Source organism: Pristis pectinata, chromosome 2, assembly GCF_009764475.1.
Source record: "Pristis pectinata isolate sPriPec2 chromosome 2, sPriPec2.1.pri, whole genome shotgun sequence".
Lineage (NCBI taxonomy): Eukaryota > Metazoa > Chordata > Chondrichthyes > Rhinopristiformes > Pristidae > Pristis > Pristis pectinata.
In genome coordinates this window covers 64298979-64325873 of record NC_067406.1, presented here as the reverse complement: position 1 = coordinate 64325873, position 26895 = coordinate 64298979, and the positions used below count along the sequence as shown (strand labels likewise).

General features: G+C 39.1%; 2 protein-coding genes across 5 annotated transcripts in view; one reads left to right on the top strand and one right to left on the bottom strand.

The window, feature by feature from the left end:
- The window catches only part of LOC127583639 (phospholipid-transporting ATPase VD-like), a 132726-nt gene extending 123229 nt beyond the window's left edge, over positions 1-9497 (top strand). For both annotated transcript variants that reach the window (XM_052039833.1, XM_052039841.1), the window contains exons 22-23: positions 2613-2800; positions 6629-9497. In XM_052039833.1, the coding sequence (XP_051895793.1) occupies positions 2613-2800; positions 6629-6773 (333 nt within the window). In that variant the 3' untranslated portion in view covers positions 6774-9497. The remainder of the gene's footprint in view (positions 1-2612; positions 2801-6628) is intronic.
- Positions 9498-11665: 2168 nt separating this feature from the next.
- corin (corin, serine peptidase) overlaps positions 11666-26895 on the bottom strand; it is a 120380-nt gene continuing 105150 nt past the window's right edge. For 2 of the 3 annotated variants that reach the window (XM_052039870.1, XM_052039861.1), the window contains exons 17-22: positions 23648-23770; positions 22349-22398; positions 19288-19462; positions 17311-17582; positions 15486-15619; positions 11760-13545 (exon numbers count right to left, since the gene is read on the bottom strand). In XM_052039870.1, coding sequence (XP_051895830.1) covers positions 13369-13545; positions 15486-15619; positions 17311-17582; positions 19288-19462; positions 22349-22398; positions 23648-23770 — 931 coding nt within the window. In that variant the 3' untranslated portion in view covers positions 11760-13368. Of the gene's footprint in view, positions 13546-15485; positions 15620-17310; positions 17583-19287; positions 19463-22348; positions 22399-23647; positions 23771-26895 lie in introns of all 3 variants that reach the window. The other variant, XM_052039852.1, reaches the window with a different exon arrangement.

Below are 26895 nucleotides of genomic sequence, written 5' to 3'. Positions count from 1 at the left end.
AATTCTCAAATGCAAAGCTACTTGCCATGAATGCTCTAATCTATGTCTTCGTCACCTTAAGAGCTGATGCACACTTTGTGATCTCCCAGTTCCATTGCGCACTAACTCCCATGGAATATCTGCACAAATCCAGAATAGTTGTTCCATTCTACACATATTCCTATCAAAGCTGCTCTGCCTTTTTCCTGAAGGATCTCCTCAATATAGCCCATTCAACTACACTTTTGACAAACTTATGATCCCTACGCTCTGCCCATCACTTTCCTTGTACACCTTCTTTGGGTACTTTGTTAATTTAATAAGACTCTATGCAGGTCCTCCCCAGGTTATGAACACCTGACCTGTGTACAGCCCATTCGTACGAACGAGAACTTGAGAGACTGGGAGGATGAATTTGCCGGCTGCTGCCGAGCTCCAGGTATCTTCTCAGTTCCTGGCAATATCTGAATGGTTGGGTTAAACACGCTGGTTTAACTACACCTTGCCCTTGGTTGGCCTGTGTTTTTATTTAAATATATTGCTAGGCAGCCACATTTCCAACTTGCAAACTGTTCAGGTTACAGTTACCATGAACAGAACCCTTTCGTAAGCTGGGAAGGATCTATAAATGTAAGTTGCATTTGTTAACGAGAAGCTGTTAATAATGCTGCCATTTTCATTGATTTAAAATTCTTCTCCCAATCAACTTCTTAGTTTTTACTTGAACATCTAATAACTTCAGTGAAATGCTACTGGTAGTACAATAGCTTTAAAGTTTGGGAGAAACCATTGCATGCTGCACAATATGCCCAAGTTCTTCTCTGGGGGGGGGGAAAAATATCAATAACATTGCCTACTTGGCTTTTGTTGCCTTTGTGTGGATTCCCCAAAATGTGCATCATTCCATTGAGAGGTCTGTAGATAATCTCCTACCACTTTGGTGGAAATGATTTTCCAAGAGATTTCACCTTCCCAAGGAGAAGTGCAAATTTTTTTTTTCTCTGGAATCAAGTGAACAGTCCTTAGGGTTGTAATCTTGGCCTCTTGCTCTTTAGGATAGTATGCTGGCACTTTATACTTGTTGCACCACAGTATCCCACAACCTAACCTTCTGTTGTAGCAGCACAAAGAGCATTTATTAGAAACAGCACTAAACATGCACCTGACTTTACAAGCATCTGGAAAGACAGGGGTTGATTACGGGTAGTCAGCACAGCTTTGAGTGTGAGAGATTATGTCTTATGAACTTGATTGAGTTTTGGCCAAGATGGATAATTTGACCAAGGAAGTTGATAAGGGCAGGGTGATAGACATGGTCTATATGGACTTCAGTATGGCCTTTAATAAGGTTTCATATGGTACACTGCTCTGGAAGGTTAGATTGCATGGGATCCAGGGAGAGCGGGCTAATTGGCTACATAATTGCCTTGATGGTAAGAACCAGAGCGTGATGGTGTAAGGTTGTTTCTCAGACTGGAGGTTCTTGGCTGGTGGTGTGCCTCGGGTTGGTCCTGGGCCCATTGTTGTTTGTCATCTGTATCGATTTGGATAAGAATGTACAAGGCATGGTTGGTAAATTTGCAAATGACATTAAAATAGGTGGTATCATGGACAGTGAAGAAGGTCATCAAAAATTACAGGGGGATCTTGATCAGATGAGTAAATGGGCCGAGGAATGGCAAATGGAGTTTAATCCAGTTAAGTGCGAGGTGTTGCATCTTGGGAAGTCAAATCAAGGTAGGACTTTCACAGTGAACAGCAGGGCTCTGGGGAGTGTTGTAGAACAGAGGGTCTTTGAAGTACAAGTACATGGTTCCCTGAAAGTGGAGTCACAGGTAAACAGGGTGGTGAAGAAGGCTTTTGGCATGCTGGCCTTCATTAGTTAGGGCACTGAGTATAAAAGTTGTACAAGTCGCTGGTGAGGCCATGCTTGGAGTATTGTGTTCAGTTTTGGCCACCCTGCTATAGAAAAGAGTGTTATTAAACTGGAAAGAGTGCAGAAAAGATTTACAAGGATGCTGCCAGGACTTCAGGGACTGAGTTATCAGGAGAGGTTGGACAAGCTAGGACTTTTATTCCTTGAAGTATAAGACACTGAGAGGAGACCTTTAGCAGTGTATAAAATTATGATAGGTGAATGCATTGTCTTTTTCCCAGGGTTGGGGAATCAAGGACTAGAGGGCATAGGTTTAAGGTGAGAGGGGAAATATTTAATAGGAACTTGAAGGGCAACCTTTTTACACAAAGGATGGTATGCATGTGGAGTGAGCTATCAGAAGAAGTGGTTGAGGCAGGTACAATAACAACTTATTAAAAAAAAACAGTTGGACAGGTACATGGATAGGAAAGGTTGAGAAGATTGTGGGCCAAACGCTGGCAAATGGGACCAACTCAGATAGGCATCTGGTCAGTGTGGACCAGTTGGGCCAAAGGGCCTGTTTCTGTGCTGTATGACTCTGATACTGTGACTGAAATAACAGACTATCATCAGGTAAGTTGCTGAATATAATAATAGGATTGGGTTCCTTAATGCCAGCAGGTATTTAATTTGTTTAAAAATAATTCTTGACTGGGTTCGAGGTTTTTAATGTTTTTAATCACAAGCACTAGTTAATGATTTACTTGTGTTTCAGACTTGGATTCATTGGACTGTAATGTTAGGCAGTCTTCTTTTTTATTTCGTGTTTACGTTAATCTACGGAGGAACTTGTATAAACTGCAACCCTCCGTCGAATCCATATTGGATCATGGAATATCAACTGACAGAACCACTCTTCTACCTGATCTGCGTCCTTTCCACATTGATAGCTTTGCTGCCCAGGTAATATTTCCATTTCTAATTTTCAAAAAAGCTATAAAATGCGAAATTTCAGCAAAGTGTACCACTGAAATTTCATTCTCAGATTTGCCAGGCACATTAGCCATGAAAGCAGAAGAATGCTTGCAACTAATTTGACAAATCTAAGTTGGCCCCATGGGCAAGCCCTCATCCACAAGGGAAACAACGACTTCCATTGCTAAAGTACTTTTGGAGTAGGAAAAATGTTCTAAGACACTTCACAGGCAAATTATTAAGCAAAATAAAATTGAAACTGAGTCTCATAAGGAACTAAGAAAAAAGACCAAAAGCTTGGTTAAAGCAGTACTTTTCAAGGAATGTGTTAAAGGAAGAAGGATGGTGATTTAAGGAGAACATTTCAGAGGTGTGTGTGGCGGAATGATTCAATTCAGGGATAGACTAGGAATGAAGGAGTGTAGTTATCCCAGGGAGTCAGAGGTATTTAGAAGATTACAGAGATGGGCGAAAGATCTTGAAGTTTGAATAGAAGGATAAGTATTTTAAAATTGAGGCATTGTTCATTTGGGAGCCATTGTCAGCCAACAAGCACAGGGATGATGGGTGAACTGGACTTGTGCATAGGCAACAGAACTATGGGAGACTTTGGATATAATGAGGGAGGTTAGCCAGGAGGGTATTGTAATTGGCAAATCTGCAGGTAACAAATACACAGAAGGTTTGGCAGCACATGAGCTAAGGTAAGAGTGATGCTAAGTGATGTTCAGGTGAAAATGAGCAGTCTGATTAGATTTCAGATAGTCAGTAGAAAGGGATGAAGTCAGTGACTAGGGAGCAGTATTTGTTCTGGGGATAAAATCAATGGCTTCAGTCTTCTCTGGCTAAATACTGTAATCAGTACTGGAAGTTTAGAGATGGAGGAATCAAAAGAAGTAGTGGTGATATAAAGTTGAGTATTGGTGCATATGTTGAAACCAAATGCTATGTTTTCAGATAATGTTTGAATGGGCCAAAGATATATCCTTGGGGTGGGTGGTTTAGTGTGGTGCTGGCACAAGTAAGATACGTAACGGCTTATTTACTGGACTGACAATTAGAGGTATGAGTTCCAATCCCACTACAACAGACAGGAAATTTAAATTCAAGTAATTAAATCTGATATTTAAATTAAAAAGAAAGTCTCAGAAACAACCAGATTGTTGTAAATGCAGGGATTGTTGTCCTGATGCAGGGTTTCGACCCAAAATGTCAACAATCCCTTTCCTCCCACAGATGCTGTTGAACCCACTGTTCCTCCAGCAGATTGTTTGCTGTTGTAAACACCCATACAGTTCACTAATATCCTTCAGAGAAGGAAATCTTCCACCCTACCCTGTATGGCCTATATTTAGACCCACTAATGTGGTTTGACTCTTCATGACTCCTTAGTTCACAGTTCATTAGAGACAGACAATAAATGCTGAATTTACCAGCATCATCCATGTCCCAAGAGCAATGTTTTTAAAACGTGCAAGAAGGGGAAAGTTACCTTTGTAAGAATCAGATAGTATGTCATTAGTAACTTTAGTGTGGCAGAAAACTGATTGGAGGGTTTCAAGCAAGAACATAAGTTAAGATTTGGGATGTTACAACGTGTCCGAGGATCTTGGAGAGGAAAGTGGGATTGAAGATGAGGCAGTAATCTACAAGGAGAATGGATCAAAGTTTTTTCAAGGAGAGGTGTGATAATGGCAGTTTGAAGGAAAGGAAAGAGATAATGGATAACAATATCAGCTAACACAGAAGCCAGGAAACTAAATTCATTGGGAGAAGAATGTGCCATTCAAATTATTTTATCATTACCTGCTCCCAATGAATCTACTTCCTAAATGAGGCAATTGATTATCTGTTTCCTCTTCTTGACCTTGTTTGAAAGGATAGACTGGAAACAGAATAATTTTCAGGGTTATGGCAAAAGACTGGATAACTGAATGATTGGGATAGCTCTTTCAAACAGCTGGTACAGGCACAATGGGCCAAATGACCTCCTGTGTTCTTTGATTCTTATAAAGCATGTTGAAATTCCGAGAAGTATTTGATAAGCCAAATATTTTAAAATACTTGACCATAAAGCATGAACTCGTAAAGAATCGCAAGCTTCCCTTTAATCCATGGTTTAACCTAAGTGGACTGATACTGACTTGGATTCATTAGCTTTGCCCTTTTATTTGATAGAGTTGATTTGTTTTAGAATCCAAAGTCAATATTGATTTGTGTTGTTGCTCATGAAGATAAAAAGCCATATGATTCCATTTGGCTGAGCTAAACCTGCATGAATTTTGAACTACAATTCTTTCATCCATATATTAGCATGAGTTAAATAAATCTTCAAATATGCATTAGTAGAAACTAAGAAATTGTTCAGATCTGGCAGGTTTTTTAAAACTCATTAACTGTAATAGTTTCCAAAAGGTTTCTCAATGGCAGTGTTTCCTCTTGTTATGTTTCTAAGTTATGGGAGAGAGTCCTTTGAGAGCTTGAATGTTGCAAATGGATTAAATTTTAAAAAAACCTTCTATTTTGTTGTGCACTTTTTAAACTTTAGGTTTCCAAAACAAATAGGTGATGCAGGAGGACCAGCATCCCTGCATCTCACAATTCCCAGCAGAAGTCTTGATCAATAACGTCCTGCAACCAAATTTTGCACAGTATCAACCAGAAGCACAATACCGACTTACCAATGCTATTAATACACTGAAATGTATGCACATATTATCAGCTGACTGCAATGTAAATCTAACCACTAAATCTGTTCACTTTTTCCTTACTTATTTCTGGGGAAAAAATTATTAGCTCTCAGGGTGACAGTCTGCAACAATCTGAAAAACCCTAACACTACCTCGGACTTTTTTTCTCTCAACTTGCGCTAATGTTATTATGTTTATTTTATTTTTGTTGTGTAAGTTATGAATAATTTGTTAATTTAAGTCTGTTAACCTATGTTTGTGATATATTGTGCTGCTGCTACAAAAAGCCGACTTTCATGGCATTTATACCCTGGGAATATGCCTATGGCAATAAACAAACTTAAAAATATTGCGCAGTGATGAGGTGGCAGGAAGAAAATCAATTCAACCCTTGTGGAATGGAAGCATTTTTGAAGGAAGTTGTTTCCTATTGACAAACTCAAACTACATTGGCAGAGGGTTGGGAGGGGTTAGTCTGCTCAAGTATTGGGCAGCTGGTTTAGTGTGGGCCAGGTAATAGGGGAGGAAAAGATCCCAACAAGAACCATGATGAGAATAACCTTTTTGCTCTTGCTGTGTCTTCAACTTTGAAGCAGTGCGGTGCTGTGGTGGTGTCGGAGGATGGAATGATGGTTGCCCAATGCCATGGACTTCTAATGGAGCAAGTTTGGAGTGGTTATGGTCAGAGATTATGGCTTTGATGATGACCGGGGGCATGGGAGTTTGTTGGTGTGACTGATCAGTATTGACAGAGGTTGGGCAGAAAGAGGTTATTTCCATGTTAGCTTGCTGGGCTTGAAACAATCCTGCTCTTGGATTATTTACTATTAGGACACCTATCTTCCCACCTCCTCTTATCTGTTGATTTTCCCAATGTAGGTTTAAAGCAGAAAACATGTGAAAATAAAAGAATGCAACCTTCTTAAAAGTTTCCAACATACCACCTGATAGTAGATTGGTTGTCTTTGTTAAAACCAGAAGTGAGGAGAGTGGCTGGAGTCAAATTGTGCTCCTGGTTTAGTTCATTAATATTTTAGCTGCTTGCTTGGGACCCAAAATCTACTTGTTCTTGGGGATTAATTGCACTTTAAAATTTAGCAAAATAATTGTTGTCTTTTCTTTTCAGGTACTTCTTTCGGGTTTTCCAGGGAACAGTATTCCCGTCTCCACTGCTCAAGGCTCGTCAGCTGGACAGGCTGAGAGACGAAGAACATAAAGAGACAATCGAGGAGTGCAGGATGTCCAGCCAGTCTGTGCAGCACCCATTGTAGGGGTCCTCCGCACCACCAGCCATATGGACAACGTAATTATTTCAAGAAGAAAGCTGCTCTGACCTAAGCCCTTTCTCTGAAGTTTCAGGAGCCATAACATAGCTGTGATTCCACTGAATGAAATAGCAAAAGAAAGTAGTGACATATTTGGCCAGAGACTGAATATTTTACTTAAACGAGGAAAGACCCTGCTTTTCTGCAAGAGCCACACATGGTGAATGCTGTCTTATATGGGTTGGATGCACCCATGACTTCAGATGAGAGCAATCAAGGAGCGGTTTTACAATCTAAAAATGCAAATACCTCCACACCAATCTGAGGTGAGACTGATGAGTTGTCAGAATTCCCTCTGGCTTTGTGCTTACATTATCCATTGGGAAGATTTAGAGGTAAAAAACCATTTGTTACATCTCTTCCTATGGATGAAGAAGTAAATTCTTTTGCCAGTATTTGCTATAACATTTTGTTTTTGGAACCTACAATCTGAGCTGCTTTGCTGAAGGGCATTCTCTGAAATAATACTCTACAGTGAGAAATAGGGTGCCCGATAGAATTCAGATCAATACCCAGAGTTCCCCAAGGAGTGAGCTCCTGATGTCAATCATGTTGCTAAGGGCAGTTGCAGTGTGGAATGTAGGACTTCCCCACAGAACAAATGGCATTTCCTTGTCTCCTTTTAGACTAACAAGGAATGTAGCACTGAAATTCAACTTCCAGTCAGCAACGACCCAAAAGGACAAATATAGTGAGGCAGCCTTGGGTTAAACTATTGGTATTCCATTAAACTCAGTGTGCAATTCATTCTTGTATATTATTACTGCTAATAACATAGCTTCTCAAAGCCAAATTAAGGCTATTTAATGAATCCAATGCAAAACAAATGATGGTCCTTTTATGATGGACATGTGCCAAGAATTTTTTGTTTTTCAGTTCAGGTGTGTCAAATAGTGAAACAAACCAAAACATCTATTTAGCATGAAATGGGCCACTGTGGCCTGGAATTTCCTGAAAATTTATGCCATTATATCCTTAACACAAATTTAACTCAGAAGTTTAATGAAACTCGAGCAAAAGCAACTCTTGCCAATTTTAACACCCTCTATCTTTTATGTCATTTCTGCAGAATGTCTATTGCCTACTTAAATTGGTTCTACCTACATGCAATCATTGATGCCAGTTCAACACAAATTAGGCCCAAAAGGATCCAGAATCATATTTCTGGTGTTTTCTTGTGATTATGTTTTGAAAGGTTTTTTTACTTTGAAATCCATGACGTATTTTCTACAACTTTGAATGCATCTTTATGGCATCAAATTGATTTATATTAAAAATATGAAATGTTTCATGATTATAGTTCTTTTCAAAACATTAAAATGTAATAGTGACTTGATGGCTTCAAACTTCAATTCGCATGCAATAAGGGCTTTAAAGAAGAAATTATTTATTCAGCCTCTGTTTTAATGCTATATTTTACACACTGGCACTTGGTGAGATTCTCAGGAAATGTATAAGTGATGTGTAACTGGAAAGATCAGCGTAAATTTTGCTGGTCACACCCTTTCAGGAAATTCTGGCCCAACTTTCACTTCTGTCATTCAAAACTAAAGTTAAAACTCCATGTGCTGCCACTGTTTTGAGCAAGGTTATATTATCTTTCATCATTGTGTCTCCAACCTTTCTATGGTTGGCTCACAATATTCTGTAGAAGTTGCTGCTTGTGTTTATAGTTTCCAAACCTTGTGGAATGGGTTGTAGTGTTGCAGGGATGTCAGGAGGTGATTCATAATTTGCTTCTTGAGATCCACAGTAATTAGTAGCATAAAGATCCCATGAGACAATTGGGTCTGCCAAATACCACTCTCAATCTGTTCAGTCTCTCCTATGTTTCCTAACTGTAATTGGAATCAAATGCTGTCTTTCTGCTGGAAGTAGTTTCTCATTAGGTCTATTCAGTAGCTCTACTGCTTAATTTCTTCCATCCTTTTTCCCTGAGAGAAGTTATGGCTGATCCTGGTGATGTAGTCAATGGTACAATGGAGGTCACAAAGCCTTTATTAAATAAGAGGCAACAATGTGCTGGCTGAGGTCTATATACTGGGTGGGGATCACCAGACTCTTGTACTTGCTGGTGGTTGTCACCAGCCACTTTCTCCTGATGTTTGGGGTGTGTTAAGGCAGGAAACAGGTGTGGCCTTTAAGCAGCCAATCACAATTCTGCATGTGCCATTTGGGGTGGCGTCAAGCATCCCTAGTTGGAGGTGGTATATTTAGCCAAAAAAAAACATTGTAAAAGCAGTAGTGCATGCATAAATTTGGAATATGTGAATTTTCTCAGAATGGTGTTTCATTTACTCATCTTGGCGTTGGTATTTAGTATGTATTTTTTTGTAAGTGAGTGTACTGTCCAGTGCTATCCCTGAGCACACTGGATGTTTCTGATGTTTGAGCCTGAGGTCTCCTCAAGTGACATTCAGCTGTATTCCACACAAAGGGGTGTTTAGTACTGTTATAGTATGTCTATGTTGTCCAAACCATTTCCAATATTGATCAGGTGATGATTCCATATTTATGTTGTTGTTAATATGGACATTATTTTCACAAGCCATTTACTGTCATGTGTATAGTTGACTTTACAGAATGGTTGTTTTTCTTAAAATAGTATTTTTTAAATAAATATGAAGATTTCTGAATGACGCCTCCAAATAGTTGTAATGGATTGTATCATTCGGGTATATAAGTGGTTACACCTTGCCTAAAGAGCTTAATGTTAATAACACCGGGGAAAGTATATACCTATTTGTCATGCATGACTTTGAGATTGAATATGACATTTTTCTGATTTCTTGCCTCCCAAACAATAAAAAGGTAGATCTGCTGCTCTTTCATGAAAGCAGTGTTCCTTTAAAGGAAATACAGATATTTCCGAAAGTCATAGCGACAGTGGTTGCTCCCCTGATTCCGCTGAGATTTCTTCTTACTTGGGTAACTTCTTGCCAGCTATTTTGGTGATATATTCAGATATCTATTTACAGTACTTCAGATCTGTAATGTGTGTAATCTGATGAGTGATGAGTTATATTTTCTAAATATGTCAGAATCAAGGATTTACACAACAAGTCCATCAATACCCATTGGAAGAATCTATTGCTAACATATTAAGCAAGGCTTCTCTTATTACAAATGTGGATGGACCTGTTGTGTTTTCCAGCATTGTATGTGCTCCTTCTGCAAAGGGACATAACTTGAAGTTGGGATTTTGACTCAAACTACAACAGTATGTTAAACTGAATGTGGTATAAAAATAACTAATCAAGGTTAACAAGGAGTTGTAAAGGATTTAACACAATGTAATTATTTTAGATCTAAGAAAACTGTGAATTATGAATGAGAAATATTTGTGTATAATTTGGAAAAGGAACAGAGCTTGCACCAGTGCTTTGTTCTCCAAATGGTTATCAGTGGCTGACAATGGACGTTCATTAATGCTGTGTTTTTTTTTCCCCCCCAATGTTGCTTTTCCCAGAAAGTGGTTCTTTAAGATGGTAGTTTGGTTTCATTGTGACCATAAGTCAACTATCTACAACATACCCAAGCTTGTGAGTGTTCCACTGAAATCACAAGCTTGCTTTCCATTAGGGCAGTGGGCTATTCCTTGTCAGGTATGTAGAGTAAGTACAGAAAGGAAGAGTAAAATTTAATAGTAATTGTTAAAAGTGCCACATCCAGAAGTTGTTGCTTAATAATGGAGCACTCGTGATATGTTGTTACTTGCAATAATGTATATCTATAAAACAGATACTTGTGTCACCAACTATTCAACTGCAAATTCAAGTAATCATGATAAGATCCCAGTCAAGGGGCTGAGGTGTTTTATTTGTAAAACTGATGGGAATGAAATCTAGGCCAATATTGGAGTAAGTGTGACAGAAGAATCAGGGCAGCCCAAAAATATTTAACATTCCTCTCCACAGGCACTTTTGTCCATAATTTGCTCGATTGATTAGATTGTAATGGTGTATCTCATCTATTCATTAAATTGATCATATCCCATGATGACCCCAATGATCAACTGGTAGCAAGAAAACTGGGTGCATCACTATGTAATGTGCAAATCAGATGCAAACACGCCTCATTCAGGCAAGAGACCAGTTGGCACCAAGAACATTTACGTTTTAAGGCCTGCATAGTTTCTCAGTAGAGGTTGCAGGTTATGGTGCTGTTGTGAAGAAGGGGAATTAACTTGTAATTCTGTAAGTAATTATTGTCCCATTTCATCAGGTTGAGATCCACTTGAGTTGAGTCATAAAGCACAAAAACAGATCCTTCGGCCCAACTCATCCTTGCTACTGAAGGTGTCTTCCTGAGCTACTCCCATTTGGCCCATATCTCTCTAAGCCTTTCCTAGCCATGCACCTGTCCAAATGTCTTTTAAATCTTATAATTGTACCTGCCTCTACCACCTCCTCCAGTAGCTCATTCCATATACCCACCATCCCCTTTGTTCAAAAAAAACTTGCTGCTCTGATCTCCTTTGAACCTTTCTCCTCTAGTTTTAGACTCCCCTACACTGAGTAAAAGACTGTGACAATCCATGCCCCGCATGACTTTATAAACCTCTTTGACATAACAACATAGGAGAAACTAAAATGTATCAATGTAATGGATGACTAGCTAGATCACAAACTCAAAGCTGAACCCTTATTTGAAGTGCACTTATTATTGGGATCTGAAAATTCAGATTGCATTTTTGTGGTTTTCAATCTACTGAAGCCAAGAAAAAGTTATTCGATTATGCCTTGACATTTGAGTGACTCATTTCATCTGGTGCTAACAGTGGAATAAGCCTACACCACTGACTACTTTGTAAACACCAATCAAAACACCAAGAAAATAAAGTGTAAACACACCCATTTTTTTTAATGAGCACACATAGAAAAAGCAATATAAAAATATTTTCTAAAATACAGCCATCATAGTATCTTTACATGGAATGTTACGTTGAACATTACAGGTATTTCTCAAACACCTTTTTTCTCACTTCGAAACAAAAAGCTTATAGCATTACATAATTGAAAAGTGCCATCAAAGTGAAATATTTATTTCTTCTGACTCAAAAAGCAAACAACTGCACAAAAATGCAATGTGAATACATGGAGTGAGCTGAAACAAAACGTTGGCATAAGAGAGTAACTTATGGTAACTTTGTAATTCAAGGAATATCATTACCACTTAACGATAGCACTATTTAAAAAGGGCACAATGCTTTGGAACAGAGGTTAAGTTTGCATATTTCATATATGATGAATGTTGGCACTATAAAGAGTCTAATGCCAATACCAGTGCTGGAGCAGGAGATGACATTTAATTTTTGTAAATACCAAACAAAAGTATCAAATTGTGAAGGAAAATCAGCTCCATACACAAAATCTTTCATAATGAAGGGTAAGATGAGACCCACAGAAAATTTAATGGTTGGTTTTTTGAACCACCATTATGAAGATCCATACCATTGAGAGGATGGCCCTATTTTAATCACATCTTTGATTATGAACTTCATTAGAAAGCAACAGGACATTTCTTGCTCTGTTAAGTGGTAATGAAATTAGACTACAGATTCCAGAGAAGTGCACTTCATTCATTCTTTGCATGGTTGCTTCCTACTTTAAAACTGAATGGAAGTGCTACTTATATTGTGTTGGTTTAATCTGATGTGATTAATGCTACAAAATCAATTCCTTATATAATTTATGTTATCAGTTCATAAGCACTCAACTAAACGCTTTGCTCTCTTTCCCACATGACACCGACTTGACAAGTAACCATTTCAGGGAAGAGCTTTACTGCATGAAATAAATCATTTTTTTAAATACATAATCCATTTAACAAATCACTAGTCAAGCCACTAACTGCACTTAGATGTCAACATGCTGAAAATGTTCCACAGTGACCAACACTTAATTACTATAAAAAGATCTGACTGGCAGTATGTAGAAATAAGTATAGAATTCTACTACTTTTGGTTTGACAGTTCTGCATCAAAGCAAAATAAACCCAACCCATGAACTCTTCTGAAAAATATGAAAGGATTTATTCCCTCAACAGCATCCTCAATGTGAGGCAGTCTCGTGAAGAATGCAGAAGATATTTTCTTAAGCAGTCAGGTTACAAGTGGTGAATGTTTCTTTTCATAGACTGTTTAAACAAAACAGAATGATCTAGGGGCTTATAGGGTTGTAGAGTTTTGAAATGGAAACAATATAAAACTTGAGACAAAGCAGCAGATGATTGATGCGTTGCATTCTGGGATGAATATTTCTTAATGTCACTCAGGTCAATATTTATAATCACTGATTCCTCTAACAGCCGAGTAGAGCAGTTTGGTGTAGTTATTCCATATGCATTAGAATATTACCAGATTGTTTTAATGAACAGGAAGGTGAGTGGTGATGGGAATGATTAATACCAGCTACTTTCAGTGAACGCAAGAAGAGTGCAATGAGGTGATTTTGTTGGATGTGTCAGCTTGCACAATTCTGCCTCCTTCTGTTTTACATCTCATCTTGGATGCTGTTGTGCTGGCCTTTAAATGATTCATTTATAAAAATGTGTGAATGTAGATCTGCCTCTCGATCCATTCAACAAAATGCGTTACATTGCAGTATATGCCAGGTCCAAGGAATTTTCCGAAGCACACTGATCCCCAAGAGGTTAAACCAAATAAGGTCCATCTGTTTCCAGGCTGCTCACAAACCAGGGGTCCTCCACTGTCACCCTGATCAACAGAAATACATAATGGGGTTCAAGCAATGGAGACCAATACTCCTTTCAAAACAAAAATCATCACAAACACTTTGGCCAAGGTTTGAACGAGATAAATTTAGTCCAAGATGACTGACTGACTTCCACAAGAAATTCAAAAATGAAGCATTCTTCACTTGTATTCTTCATCTGCATGAGTGAGTACAGCTCCAGTTATACTAAAGAATGTAAACACTAACCAAGACAAAGCAGCTGTTTGATTGGCAAGTCCAACACCAGTATACGGTGGTTGCAGTGTGCACCACCTGCACACTGCAGTTACTCCAATACACCTCCTCAAACCCACAGCCTCTACCACCAAGGAGGATGAGGGCAGCCGCTGCTTGGAAACACCACCACCTGCAGGTACCCCCCTCCAAGTTGGACACTTTCCTGACTTGGCAATGTATCCCTAGTCCTTCATTGTTGCCAGGTCTAAATCCTGGAACATCCTACCCAACAGCATTGTGGGAGCATCTTTACCAGAAGGACTGCAACAGTTCAGGAAAGTGGCTCAGTATCATCTTCCCAGTTAGGAATGGGCAATAAATGCCTATGCCAGTGAGGCCCAGATACTGAAAAATGAATAATTAAAAAGTTGCTTGCCAACTAAACTCCAATAACGAGTGAATATAAAATTCTTTGTTGAGATTTGTTTCTATATAAATAACCTGTTAATAATGTTCTGTAGATTGCACCTTAATTACTGTAAAGAGAATAGACTGTTTTCCATTTCAGGAAATCTGTGGGCATGGGAAAACATGAAGTTCTTCTGGCCCATAAAGTGGAAAAACATTTGCCCACAACTCATGAATATACTCAATGAGCTTAGGTTTGTTGTTCCTTTTCCATACTTCAGAAGGCTTTATATATATGCAAAATGCAGATTTACAGTTTGGTAAATCATGCCAAGTCATCTGGTGTGGCTGTAGCCAAAATCAACTGTTACAAGGGTGTGGTGCTCCTTGCAGGTCAGTATGCAATTGATGGGGTGGCTGACCCCCGTGAAATGCCTGAGTTTGGTTTGAACATTCATAAAGCAAGGATATCTTGATTTTCCCAGCAGAAACCGAGCTGCTTGGGGGAACTCAGTGGGTCAGGCAGCATCTGTGGAAGGAAGTGGACCAGATGAAAGGTTGCGACCCAAAGCGCCGACCGTTCATTTCCCTCCACGGATGCTGCTGACCCGCTGTTCCTCCAGCAGCTAGTTTTGTTGCTCCAGATTCCAGCATGCACAGTCTCTTGTGTCTCCATCTTGATTTTGCTATTTTGTTTTGTGACCTGTAATTTGGAACCACACTATATGCACTACTGATTTGGTGCACCAAGTATACCTAAAATCTAGCTTCTGGGTAAGAGTGTTTGCACTTGGGTACATCTGAAAAGCTGGACCCATTATTGAGACAGTCCTTTTTAAAGAAAAAACAGATTTGCGCCAATGTGGAACACCCTACCACAGGGAGTGTTTGACCCAAATGAAGGTTCAATCAGACATAAACAAAAAAATTAAGCTAATAATTAAATATGGAAAGACAAGAGGTTGAGGGGCTGTGTGTATTGTGACATAAATGGAGAGGGGCAAATGATGGCAGTTCTGTGCTGTAGTTTCTACATTGGAACCATATCAATATGAGGATGAAAGAGAAGTGGGGTCACACAAAGCATCTTTTGGGAATTAGATTGGTTAAGCCTTTGAACAGCCCTGATGTCACCTTTGATAGTCCCTATCACCTTCTTCACCCCACAATAGGATCATAGAAATTTGCAACACCAAGCTGGTCATTCAACCATCACGTACAGACTGGCCAATAAAAGAACTATTTCAGCTAATCCCTCTTCCCATCTCCCTTCCCCCTCCTTCACACATCATATGATGCCAAGTAAGAGTAAACAAAATATTCATTACCCCCTTACCATGCAGGCATCCACTGTTCCAGGTTCATAACCTGCGCATAACATTCGAGAAGTGATTATTTTAGTCTCAAAGTATGACTGACAGCGGTCAAGGGGAAGAATGCGGACTTCTCCTTCCTGAAGCTTGAATGGAACTGAAATGAAAGTTTCAAGAAATATTAACTTTGCTATTCCATTATAATGGCTGCTAGGAACACGTATTCCTCAATTGATGAACATTTGATTTTTGCTACAGCAAATTATGTGCCACTTCTGCCCACTGGACTACATTGTACCAAAACAGCCATAATGCGTTTCACCCAGCTTTTATTATTTGCAGAATTTTACTTAACAAAACATTTTCCAGGAATGCATTCCTTTCATAAATTGAGGAACAGTTGCATCCATTTTGTGATATGAATTTTATTTGATGTGTAAAACTTTAAATGCCCTTGTTTGGATTACAACATAGTCTATTCATTATGTTACCATACAGTAGCTCTGCAGCTTCCACTGTACCAACAGACTGGAACAGAATTTCAGTAGGTGTTCCCCTGGGTGATTTTGGCAGGTCAGCAGAAACAGGAAAAACATGATTGCATATCTAGTTGTACAATATCTGCCAATTCTTTTGGAAGATCAGGAGAATTCCTATGGAATTTGACAAACTTTCCATCTGAATATATATCCTCGTCGAAAAAGATTTACAAATAGAATGGTCTTAAATCAGAACTATGGAACAAATCTGCAGACTCAAGACCTACAAAATAACTGGTTTCTTAAATGATATGGATTTTTTTTCCCACTTTGAGAGAATATTCTAGTTTCTTTCCATAAAAGAAATTTACTAATTAACAGGAGAATTTGGAATTCTTTCACGATTTGCATATCAAATATAAATTGCAAGAATAGAACACGATTGTCAAAGCCTAAATAAAATATTGGTTCAACCCCAGCTCCTTTTCTGAGTTTTGTGTTTTAGGAAGAACATGAAGGCTTTGATGTGGGTACTGAAGAGAATTTTTAGAATGGTTCTAAGGAATTACAGTTAGGTGACCAGAAGGACACCATGGAGTTGATTTGCTCGGAGCAAAGAACACCAAGCAGAGGTTTGTGGAGATATTTAAAATCATTACGGGCTTAGTTAAAGGATATAAAGTACATGGAGTGCTGATTGAGAAGGTGGAAATTCCAATACCAAGTTGGGAATTGGATACATATTTGCAGGGTTATGGGGGAAAAAGTGAAGGGGTAAAATTGATTGAATTGGCTCTTAGAAACACCCAATAGACCAAAAATGGCTTCCTGACAATGCGGCATGAGTTTATGATTCTATGAAAAAGTGTTAAACTCACTAAGCTTAATTGGTTGTGAAAAAACTATACTAACTCCTTGAAGTTATTTTGAGGTTACTCACAGATCGAGGGCCAGACACACAGAAATGATGTTAACTGTAATTAACTTTTAAATTGCACTAATAAAATTTCAGCTGTATTAATACAAAGAAATGTGTATCTATTATATATGCACCAAAATCTCTCAAGCAACACTGAGCTGTTAACCTGCTTTAGGTAGTGTTGGATAACTGAAGCACTGGACACCTCATACCACAACCACTGAACTAGTGCAATGGACTTCAATGTCCAACCTGAAAGATAGCACCTCCAACAATGGAGCTCTCAGAATTACATTGCTCACCTAGGACACCAGATGAATTATTTCTGCCATGCCATTGGCTCGTCCAACATCGTGCTGACTCAGGCAAGAGTTTTACCGACTCAGGCAAGAGTTTTACCAACTCTTAGTATCACATTGTCATTAGATAGTTTGTATTTATATTTCTTACCTCTGCTGCCAGTGTTCCCCCATCCTGAGATGAAGCAGTAGGTATCTGGTTCTACCACTTGGTCCTTTCCAGGTAGGCAAACAGGTCGAACGTAACTGGTCTCAATTACTTCTTCATGGAGCTCCACCACACTGATGTCATAATCATTAAATACACTTCTATAGCGTGGATGCAGGATAATCCGTTTCACCTTCCGGGTCTGTGTAGATTCAGATGGATGGTCCAGATTGTTGATACCAAACACAACGCTCCAGGCAGCTGCATTTTCACGCCTGCAGTGGGTTTACAGCAAAGCAAGTCTAAAAGAAAGGTTTTTGCAGCACAATGCAAACTAATGTCCTGGTGATTTTAAAATTAAAACAGAAAATGCTGGGAATACTCAGCAGCTCTGGCAGCATCTGTGGAAAGAGAGACAATGTTAACATTTCAGGGTCTCCAAGTTCTGGGGTCCTGCTGTGACAGCTTGGCATCATGGCCTCTCCCCAACCCTAACCCAATGACACAGGAGAGACAAGGTTAGGGAAATGAGAAAAGGCTGCTGAAAATCCGCAGACTGTAGTCCTAGCTGTTAGTCTGAAACTTCTCCCAGTGCCCTCATACGATGACCACAGAAGAGTGCGTGGAGTCAGCAGGCCACCACAAAATTTGTGTGGGTCACAGAATGCATCGACTACTATGGGACACTGCTAACCAGAATTAGTCTGCATTTTAATGGAGAAGGTAGATTTGTGAGTTATAATTGTCTAAGCACTTACCTTGACCCCTCTTAGCTCAGTACAGCCCAGTATGTATAGGGAAGAAAGCATACAAAACAGCCCAGTCTTGGGCAACCAACTCTGTTTCCCATGTGGTCTAATAGAGAATCAAGATGTGGGTGCTACCTCCAGGAGCAAGGATTCCTGCTAGCTATGCCAAGCTGCAATTCAATGCTAGATCTCAACTAAGCTAAGTAATAAAGTCTGAGTGCAAGGAGTCCCTGTTTCTGAAGGTGACTCCTGACATCTTTATTCTGTGAAGGCTTTGATCCAGTACAAGGATGCATGGAAAATCCCACCACTGGGTAGAGTACTGCACAGTACCAGAATTACAATGGAATTCCGACTGAGCCTGAGGAAATTAAGGCCAATGAGCTTCTCCCCCCTTCCTTTAAGGCCCTCAGGCCTGAGGCAATCAAGCTCCATCCACTGTCTCTCCGTGTGAACATTTTGTATCGAACAAAGATCAAATTAAGTAAGTTCTGTGGTTCCCCAGCCATTTGCTTGAGGACCAGAGTGTGTTCCTATTCATTTTAAAGGAAAAATTGTGGACTGACGGGCATACTTTTGTAGAAATATTCCCTCTCAATTATATAAATCAGGCACTCAAGTCACGAGGATTTGTTTACCAATCATATCCAATATTTATGGGGATACTTCATTGACACAAAACCAAATTCATCAACAGAGAGAACACATGTAACAAAATATTTTAAAACCTTAAATTGCATTGTGTATCCTAGAGTCTATATCTATAGTGAATTTAGTGGTGCTTAAACCGAAGATTTCCTCACCTTGTAATTCCCTTCTCTATTTCAGCAGAGAAAACAGGCTGAGGACCCATTCTACTATAATCCATCACTATGAATGCACAAGAGCAGCATGTAACAGTGGCCCCTGAGGTTTACCTACTCTTCCCTTAGGACCACCACCACCACCAGGCTTGCTCTATCAATTTTGGAACAACACAGTTAAAGCCAGAAAAGTGGGAATCTGACCTCTTGCTATTTTAAAGCTTTTTCATCAATGAGATCAGAAATTTCATTTAAAAAGCTATAGGCAATAAGAGAACAATTCCAGGAATAAGGAGAGGTGTAATATTAAAAATAAATTAGGAAACATTTGCAATATACCTGGTACTCTTCATAAAGGCTTTAACTCTTTATATTAATCTGCAATTCATCAGTTGGTTGGAATTTCAGTTTGATATCGTCAGACTTACACTTCAAAGCAATGTGCCGCTGTCAAAACCCATTTTCGTCTAATCAGTGCACAGCCACAGGTATGTCCGCCAGTCTCACTTTGCATGGAGCACTGCCAGGGCCAGCGGCCTGGACGGCTTGTTCTGCCTCCTAGAACTCTTTTATTGAGTCGAATTGCTGGGCGCTGACCACAGTCTAGGAAATATAAAATTCTTTTACAGATGGATTCATACTTTCAAAATCGACAACTCTGCTCAGATTGCTTTACGTCTTTTAAATGTTTTGGATCAGCTATTTCTTTCTTTTCCATTCTTTCTCCTAACTTTCTCCACTTCCGATTCATAAAGCACCATTCTTGCTGTAAAAGCAATTAAAATATTATCTGCCTTGATTGATAAGAGGTAACTGAACTTTTAAACAGCATGTTAGGTCATAATTACTGCTGAACAACCTCTCTGGCATTGGAAAACTAGTTTTAAACTTGTGGAATCTCAATCCTTCAACATATTTAATGACTTTTAAACGTGAACACGCAAATTAGGAACAGGAGGGGGCTACTCAAGCTTTCTCCACCTTTTAATAAGAAAATGGTTACTTTGATAATTGCCTCAACTCTGCATTCTTGTGCACCTGTGGTGACTTTTCACCCCCTTGTTTAGCAAATATCCATCTACTTTGGTCTTTATAAAACTCAAAGACTCTGCTTTAGGGAAGATAATTCCAAAGACTCACAACTCTCTGAGGGGCAACAAAATCACCTAATGTATTAAATGGGCAAACCTTTATTTTTGACCCTATGAGGAAACAACCTCCCCATATCCACCTTCAGGATCTTATATGTTTCAATCACCCCTCTCACTCTGCTAAACTCCAGCAGATACAAGCCTAGCCTTTTGAAACTTTTCTTGTAAGAAAACCTGCCCATTCGAGGTATTAGTCTTATCAACTTTCACTTAACTGCTTCCAATGCAGTACACAGTACTCTACATGCTAGCTCACCAGTGTACTATATAATTGAAGCATAACCTGCCTACATTTGTAATTAATTCTCCTAGCAATAAACGGCCACAAATTTCTTAATTATTTGTTGTACCTACATACTTGCCTTTTGCTAATCCTGCACTTGGATGTCCAGATCTGTCTACCTATCAGAGCTCTGCAGTCTCTCACCATTTAGACAATATGCTTTCTTTTTATTTTTCCTGCCAAAATAGACAATTCTATTGACCACAAAATCCAGATCATAAGCTTTATTATGGTGTAAACCTCGAGTCCTCACCTGCACCAGCTTAAATAATACTGATTAACATAATGGGCAAGTCATAACATTAGACCCACAAGGATCATCTGTAATACTGCAGCTGAAAATTGCTATGTTAGCTGACTCCAACCAGCACCTCCTGTACAAAGACTCAGAATCCTTTGAACCATATTGAAAGTGACATGTTGGCTTCCATTTAAGCTCTGTGCACAATGACAGTGCCCTATTCGTCTCTTATTAAGTACAAAGGACTTCACCTTCACTAGCTAGTCAGTAATCCAGTGGAGTTAATTACCTGCTCTTTTCACAATTCAGCCATTATAAATAAACGTTGAACATGTCCTATTATACTATTCCACGCTTTTGCAGATAAATGAAAATCTATACTATTATTATAGCTAAACTCTGTGCTTACAAATTTCAGTATTGACATATTGTGTAATTTGCAGTATTTTAACTAATTTTTTAAAATATTGATAAATAGCATTTCCCAAAAAGGGGTACAGACAAGGGAGGGCCAGCAAGAGTACAGACACTTCAATAATTGTTAGCTTCATTAAGGCATGGTATAATATGTGCACATAATGTCCCCCTTCAAAAGCAATTACATTTATATTCTTGCACCCAGTCTGATCAGAAACAGATTAAACCCTCTTTGGCTGCTTTCAGTATCTTGTGGATGACTTAAGCATGGAATGAACATCTCAGTAGCAATGGCCAAGGTATTAAAAGGTGGGCCCAAAGACAAAAATCCAAAAAGTTTGAGCAAAGACATATTGAAATAGAGTAATAGGAATAAGCCTCCCGAAGTGAGGTTGAAAGAAAAAAAGAATGTTACACTAGACTTTACACAGATAATCTGATATTCTTAAAACTGAGGTTCAAGAGCTGCAAGATTTTAAAATGTGAGCGCATATTTCAAAAACCAACACACAAGAAAGACTGGATGAATGAAGAAATTATATCTCAAGAAAAAAAGAGAATTAAGGAATTCAAAAAGATGGAATATAAAGTGTGAATGTCAATAAAATTTAAAACAGAGTGACGCACTTCTCAAATAAACCACAATAAAAAAAACACAATCATCAAGTATAAAGTGAGACTCAAGAGAGAGGGATGTTGAGTTTCCTGAGAATAAATAGAAATTTGAGATATTCCTAACAAATACTTCAGCTTATGTTTGCAAAAGGGAAAACTAATGAGATAAACCTAGAAGTGATCCCATATTCAGTACCCAATTTGCATTTTTATGCATCCTTCCTCCCCTTGGCACAAGCCCTGGGCATCAATTTAAAGATCTCCCTGACAATTGAATTAAGTGGGCATATTTCCTTTGGCAATGTTTTGGGTTTTTTTATGCAGTAGGGAAGTGTAAAAAAATGTCTCCATCTCAGCATTTAAGGATGTGTTGAGTGAGGGGTTGAAGAAAAGGAATTTGGGTTTGTGTGGAGAATAAACACTAAGATCACCTGGTTGTTCTGAATGGTTTGTGTAATATGGTTATATCTAATTTTCAAACCTGCAGCTTTCTAGTTCAGCTTTCTGGGACAAAAAAGTGGCATTTTGGGAAATTTAATATTTAGGCCAGATTTTCCTTTAAACTATTTCTGTGACAGTATACAAAGGTTACAGGCATAGATTGGTTCCTTCTAATTTCCTTCAATAATTAACATTAGTTAAGAGTAACCTTCACATATTAATTTTTAATATAGATATGGTGACAACAAATCCAGATTCATCACAAGTTGATCACAATTCTGCACACTGAATTTAGTAAACCGGGTGGACAACCAGTATTCAAAAACATGCATTTTATTTACCTTCTTTGGTGCAGTGGAGAGAGATCTTGCTTTTACTTCGACACACCTGCCTGTCAGTATGGGAGAGAAAAAAGGAGAAAAAGTTATTGATACAATTTGTAATAACACAACTTGATGGCAGTGACATTCTTAATTATAAGGGGAAAAAGTTCTCAAACAATTTCTCCTGAGTCAGTCGGTTCCTCATTCAGGACTGTAGGCCCAGGCTGGCAATCTAGCTTAGTAAGGGTGAGTATCAGAGGTGCCACCTCTCAGATGGAATGTTAGACCAAAAACCATCTGCTCTTATGTGTGTTTTAAGGAAATTGATGTTGCTTTGAGGAACAGGAAAGTTCTCTTTAATGTTCTGGCCAATATTTATCCCTTTACTAACACTGTGAAATAGATCATCTCATTACCATTAGATGTCTTTAAGCAAGCAATGCACAACTTGACCTTCACATTTCACATCTTACAGTGGTAACTACACTTCCATATTAACTGTGCTGAACTTTGGAACATCCTGAAATAATGAGAGGCACTGTGAAATTGCAAAATTCCAGCATAAACCATCACTTATGCTACTGATGTTCTATTACTGAAAGTACGGATCCCGTTCTTTTTCAGTGATTGGCTATGATCAGTAGGTGGCACTATAGCATCTGAAAAGAAACAGATTACACTATCCAGAGATGTTTGAGGAACTAACCCAAGTATGAAAGTGTGCCTGATATTTTCAGCATACAAGAATTTAAAGCTTTCACTTGAGACTTCTCCATCCATTGTGGTAATGCAAATGTTAATCTGTTCAGCTGAATGAGTTAATGCCTTTTCTGAAACTGCAGACACATTATCTGGCAGACCAAAGCAACAAGCATTTGTGAGCTAATATCTCCAACTATACAGGAGTCAACCCCCATCTCCAACTCTGAATTCTGCCTCAACATCCAGTGACATGCTTGAGTCCAGTGTATGTGGGCATCGGGTAGTATCAGGCCTGATCTAATCTCTAACTTTCTCACTGTTAAATTGGTAGTCAGTCAGCAGGAGGCGGGAATGGAGTAAATCCACCGCTCCAGTATGATTTCCCTATTCCCAGTGGCTGAAGGTGGGGCAAAGGAATGTTGGTTAAGATTCCTTCCTGGGTGACATTGAGAATTTTTTGGGAAACTGGAGTTAAAAGAAGAAAGTGGGCTTCACCCTACTCAAGAATATCTATAAAGCATATGGGAACTTCTACAACAGTTATTATGCTTAAAGATATTTGCCATTTTGTGCTGGTACCCACTAAAATCCCATCACTTATTTCCTAGCTCTTACCCTTTTAGTAATAGGGCTTGTACAGTGGAAATGTTTTTACTCCTCCAATCAGGACTTAAACGTAACCACTTTCTCCGTTGCACATGGTCATGTTCTGACACTATGTGAGTCACTGGAGGGCCTCTGTCAACAGATCACACGACAGCTGTTACAATAGAAAAAAAACAAGCAAACAGACCGGCAAACCACAACTCACTTTGACAAAACTACTCGATGACTGAAAAACCAAACAGAAATTATTGCACACTGAAGGAAGGCTTAATGAGGCTCTAGAGCCCTGACTTCTTTCCCTTTTATTAATTGAGCATGCCATTTTTACCAAGCAGTCACAGTTCTCTTAAACAATTATCACAGAGTAATAAATTACAAAAGAGGGTATTCTTTTTAAATAGGTACTTGGAAATCAGTGGCATTTGGAACTAGTGACAGGAAAGTCGTAAGGCACATAACATACATTTCAAATGACTATCTTTGCATATCTTTTTGATGCCCTTTTTTTAAAAAGGCCACTTATCTATTGTTTGTGTTTTCTTGTAAGAATTCCAATATAGACCCTGCAGCTTCAGCATATGCACAGTCATTAAAATATCTCTAACTATTCTTTGCTTTGTCTCCACTAATTGTAACCATTTGTGCTATATCTGCAAATGAACAATTCCCAAGAATTACCAGTGACATTTGATTATTTAAATAATTGATTTTTGTCTCCTGCAGTTGTGGAAACATTGGTCTATTCTGATTAAGGCAAATCTAAGGAAAATACCCCCTTCATTATTTCCCAGTCAAACTGTTTTATTTGGTACTAGTGGAGGATGCCAACTTTTCAAAGCTGGTGACTGGCAGATTTTTAAAGGTTTGCCTAACAGTGCAAAGGAGCAAGGGTGACTGTTTAAATAGGATTTTAGCTTCATATGACAAATAACATGTCAATGCATGTCACGTATAGCCAGACCACAGTCTTGCAATAACAGACACAGCTGGAATGATAACAGAAAGATTCCTATTTTCCCCAGGTATGGATAGTGTAGTCTTTGAGCACTGCCTGACAGCTGGAGCAATCTACAGTGAAAGGGCACAATGGGCTGCAAATGGCATGGAAATGCCAGGAAGCATCCTCTGGGCCATTTGGAGGGACAGGGATTTATTAGTGAAAGATTACTTTCAAACCACGGTGCTTATCGAGAATGCACAGAGATTCCTTCCTGGTTTTCCAGGTATGAGAAAAGTTTTAAATTATCATTGGCACTGTTGTAAAGAAATGATCTGTATGGATAGCATGCAAAACAAAAGTTTTTCACTGTACCTCAGTACGTGGGACAATTATAAATCAATTCCAGATAATGAAAACCTCTGAAAACAAAGCCTGTGAACACATTGCTAAATATCAAGTGGATTACAAAACAAAAATTGAGAGCACATTTATAAAACATCATTCGGCAACTGTAAGTTTGGGGTTATTTCAGCTGTCTTGGTGAAACTCTTACTTGGAGGGTAGATTTGTAGTTGTCCATGCTAATGTTACACTAGCAGCACAGTGGCATTTAAATAGTTTCTTCCGTGTTGCTGATAAGACTGTTTAGAAACAATGTTTGTTGACAGTGCAGCAGCTCCACTCTTCCCTGCCAAATGTTGGTTTGACCAAAATAGTTTGTGATCATGACGAGTATCTCACTGGCTTAGATGATTATGGAGGAGAGAAACCCTCTTATACGGTTGAAGAGACTCTGACAGAGTTCATAAAGCTTCTGCGAAAAGTTTTAGCTATGTTCAATAAATGTCCTTGCAGTCTGGTGAACCTTCCCTGCCTATCCCAGTACTCCAGTATGTCCCTTCATGATCATTTGTTCAAGGGATGAGGGTGTCACTGGCAGGGTGAGTTTTTGTTGCTTCGTTCCTTATTGCCCCTGAACTTAGTGACCAATTCAGAGAACAGATTAGAGCCACAAGAGACTGCAGATGCTGTAATATGGACTCCTCCCCTCCCCCAGTTCTACCTATCGCCTACCAGCCCCTGCCTCATCCTCCCTCTCACCTCTTTATAGTGGCCCACAGAAACAGAAGAGATTCTGCAGATGCTGGAATCTGGAGCAACACACACAGTCGGGCAGCATCTATGGAGGGAAATAAACAGACGATGTTTCGGGTCAAAGACTCAGTCCTGATGAAGGGTCTCAACCTGAAACGTCGACTGTTTATTTCCCTCCATAGATGCTGCCTGACCTGCTGAGTTCCTCCAGCACTTTGTGTGTTGCTCTTTATAGTGGCCATTTCCCCTCTAAACTCTCAGTCCTGATGCAGGGTCTTGACCCGAAACACCAACCATGCCTCTGCCTCCACAGTTCCTCCAATAGTTTATTTCCAACAGTTTAGAGTCAATCACATTGAGTGCTGAGTATTTACTGAATCAGTTGTTGATTAGGGCAGAGCTTGTCCAAATTGCCAAAAATAAACTAAGGTATTTTTTTAAATTCACATCAGATAGCTGTACTTTGGCAGTATATTTGGGTGAACCTGGCCCTATCCTTCCCAGATACTCATGGCTCGCTTTCATCAGAGCCTTTCCACCATCAGGAATGTGAAGGACTGCTCAACTTGCCTGGATGAATGCCCATCCAACCTCACTCAAGAAGCTCCACACCATCCCAGATAATTCAGGCCCATGATTCGCATCCCATCCACCAGCCTAAACATTCACACTCTTCAACACTTGTTTGTCCTGACTCTAATGTGTACCACCTACAAAAAGTTACTCGCCAAAGCTTCTTTGTAACTTTCACGCAAATTTGTGAGTTCTACCACCAAGGACAAGGACAACAAGCATACGGGAACACTGTTACCTGCAAGTTCCCTTCCAAAGTACACACCATCACAAAACTGGAAAATATATCACTGACTGCTTTTCCAAAATCCTGTAAGTCCCTATCTAACTGTACTGGGGGAGTACACAGACATCAATAGTTCAAGAATGCATTCGCCACCACCTTCTGAAGGACAATTAGTGATGGCCAATAAGTGCATGCTCAGCCAACTTCACCTGACCCCATGTAAAATTAAAGAACGCTCAAAGAGCACTCTTCTCAGTAATACATCTGAATACCTTGTCTACAGAAATCTCAGGGTTGGATGAGAGTTATGTACACAATAGTGTAGTTGCTCAGAAAATTCTGTGGAACCATAACACAGCAAACTTCGGCTCCTTTCAAAGTGGAGATGAGATGTCGGATGCACACACTTATATATGTAACAGT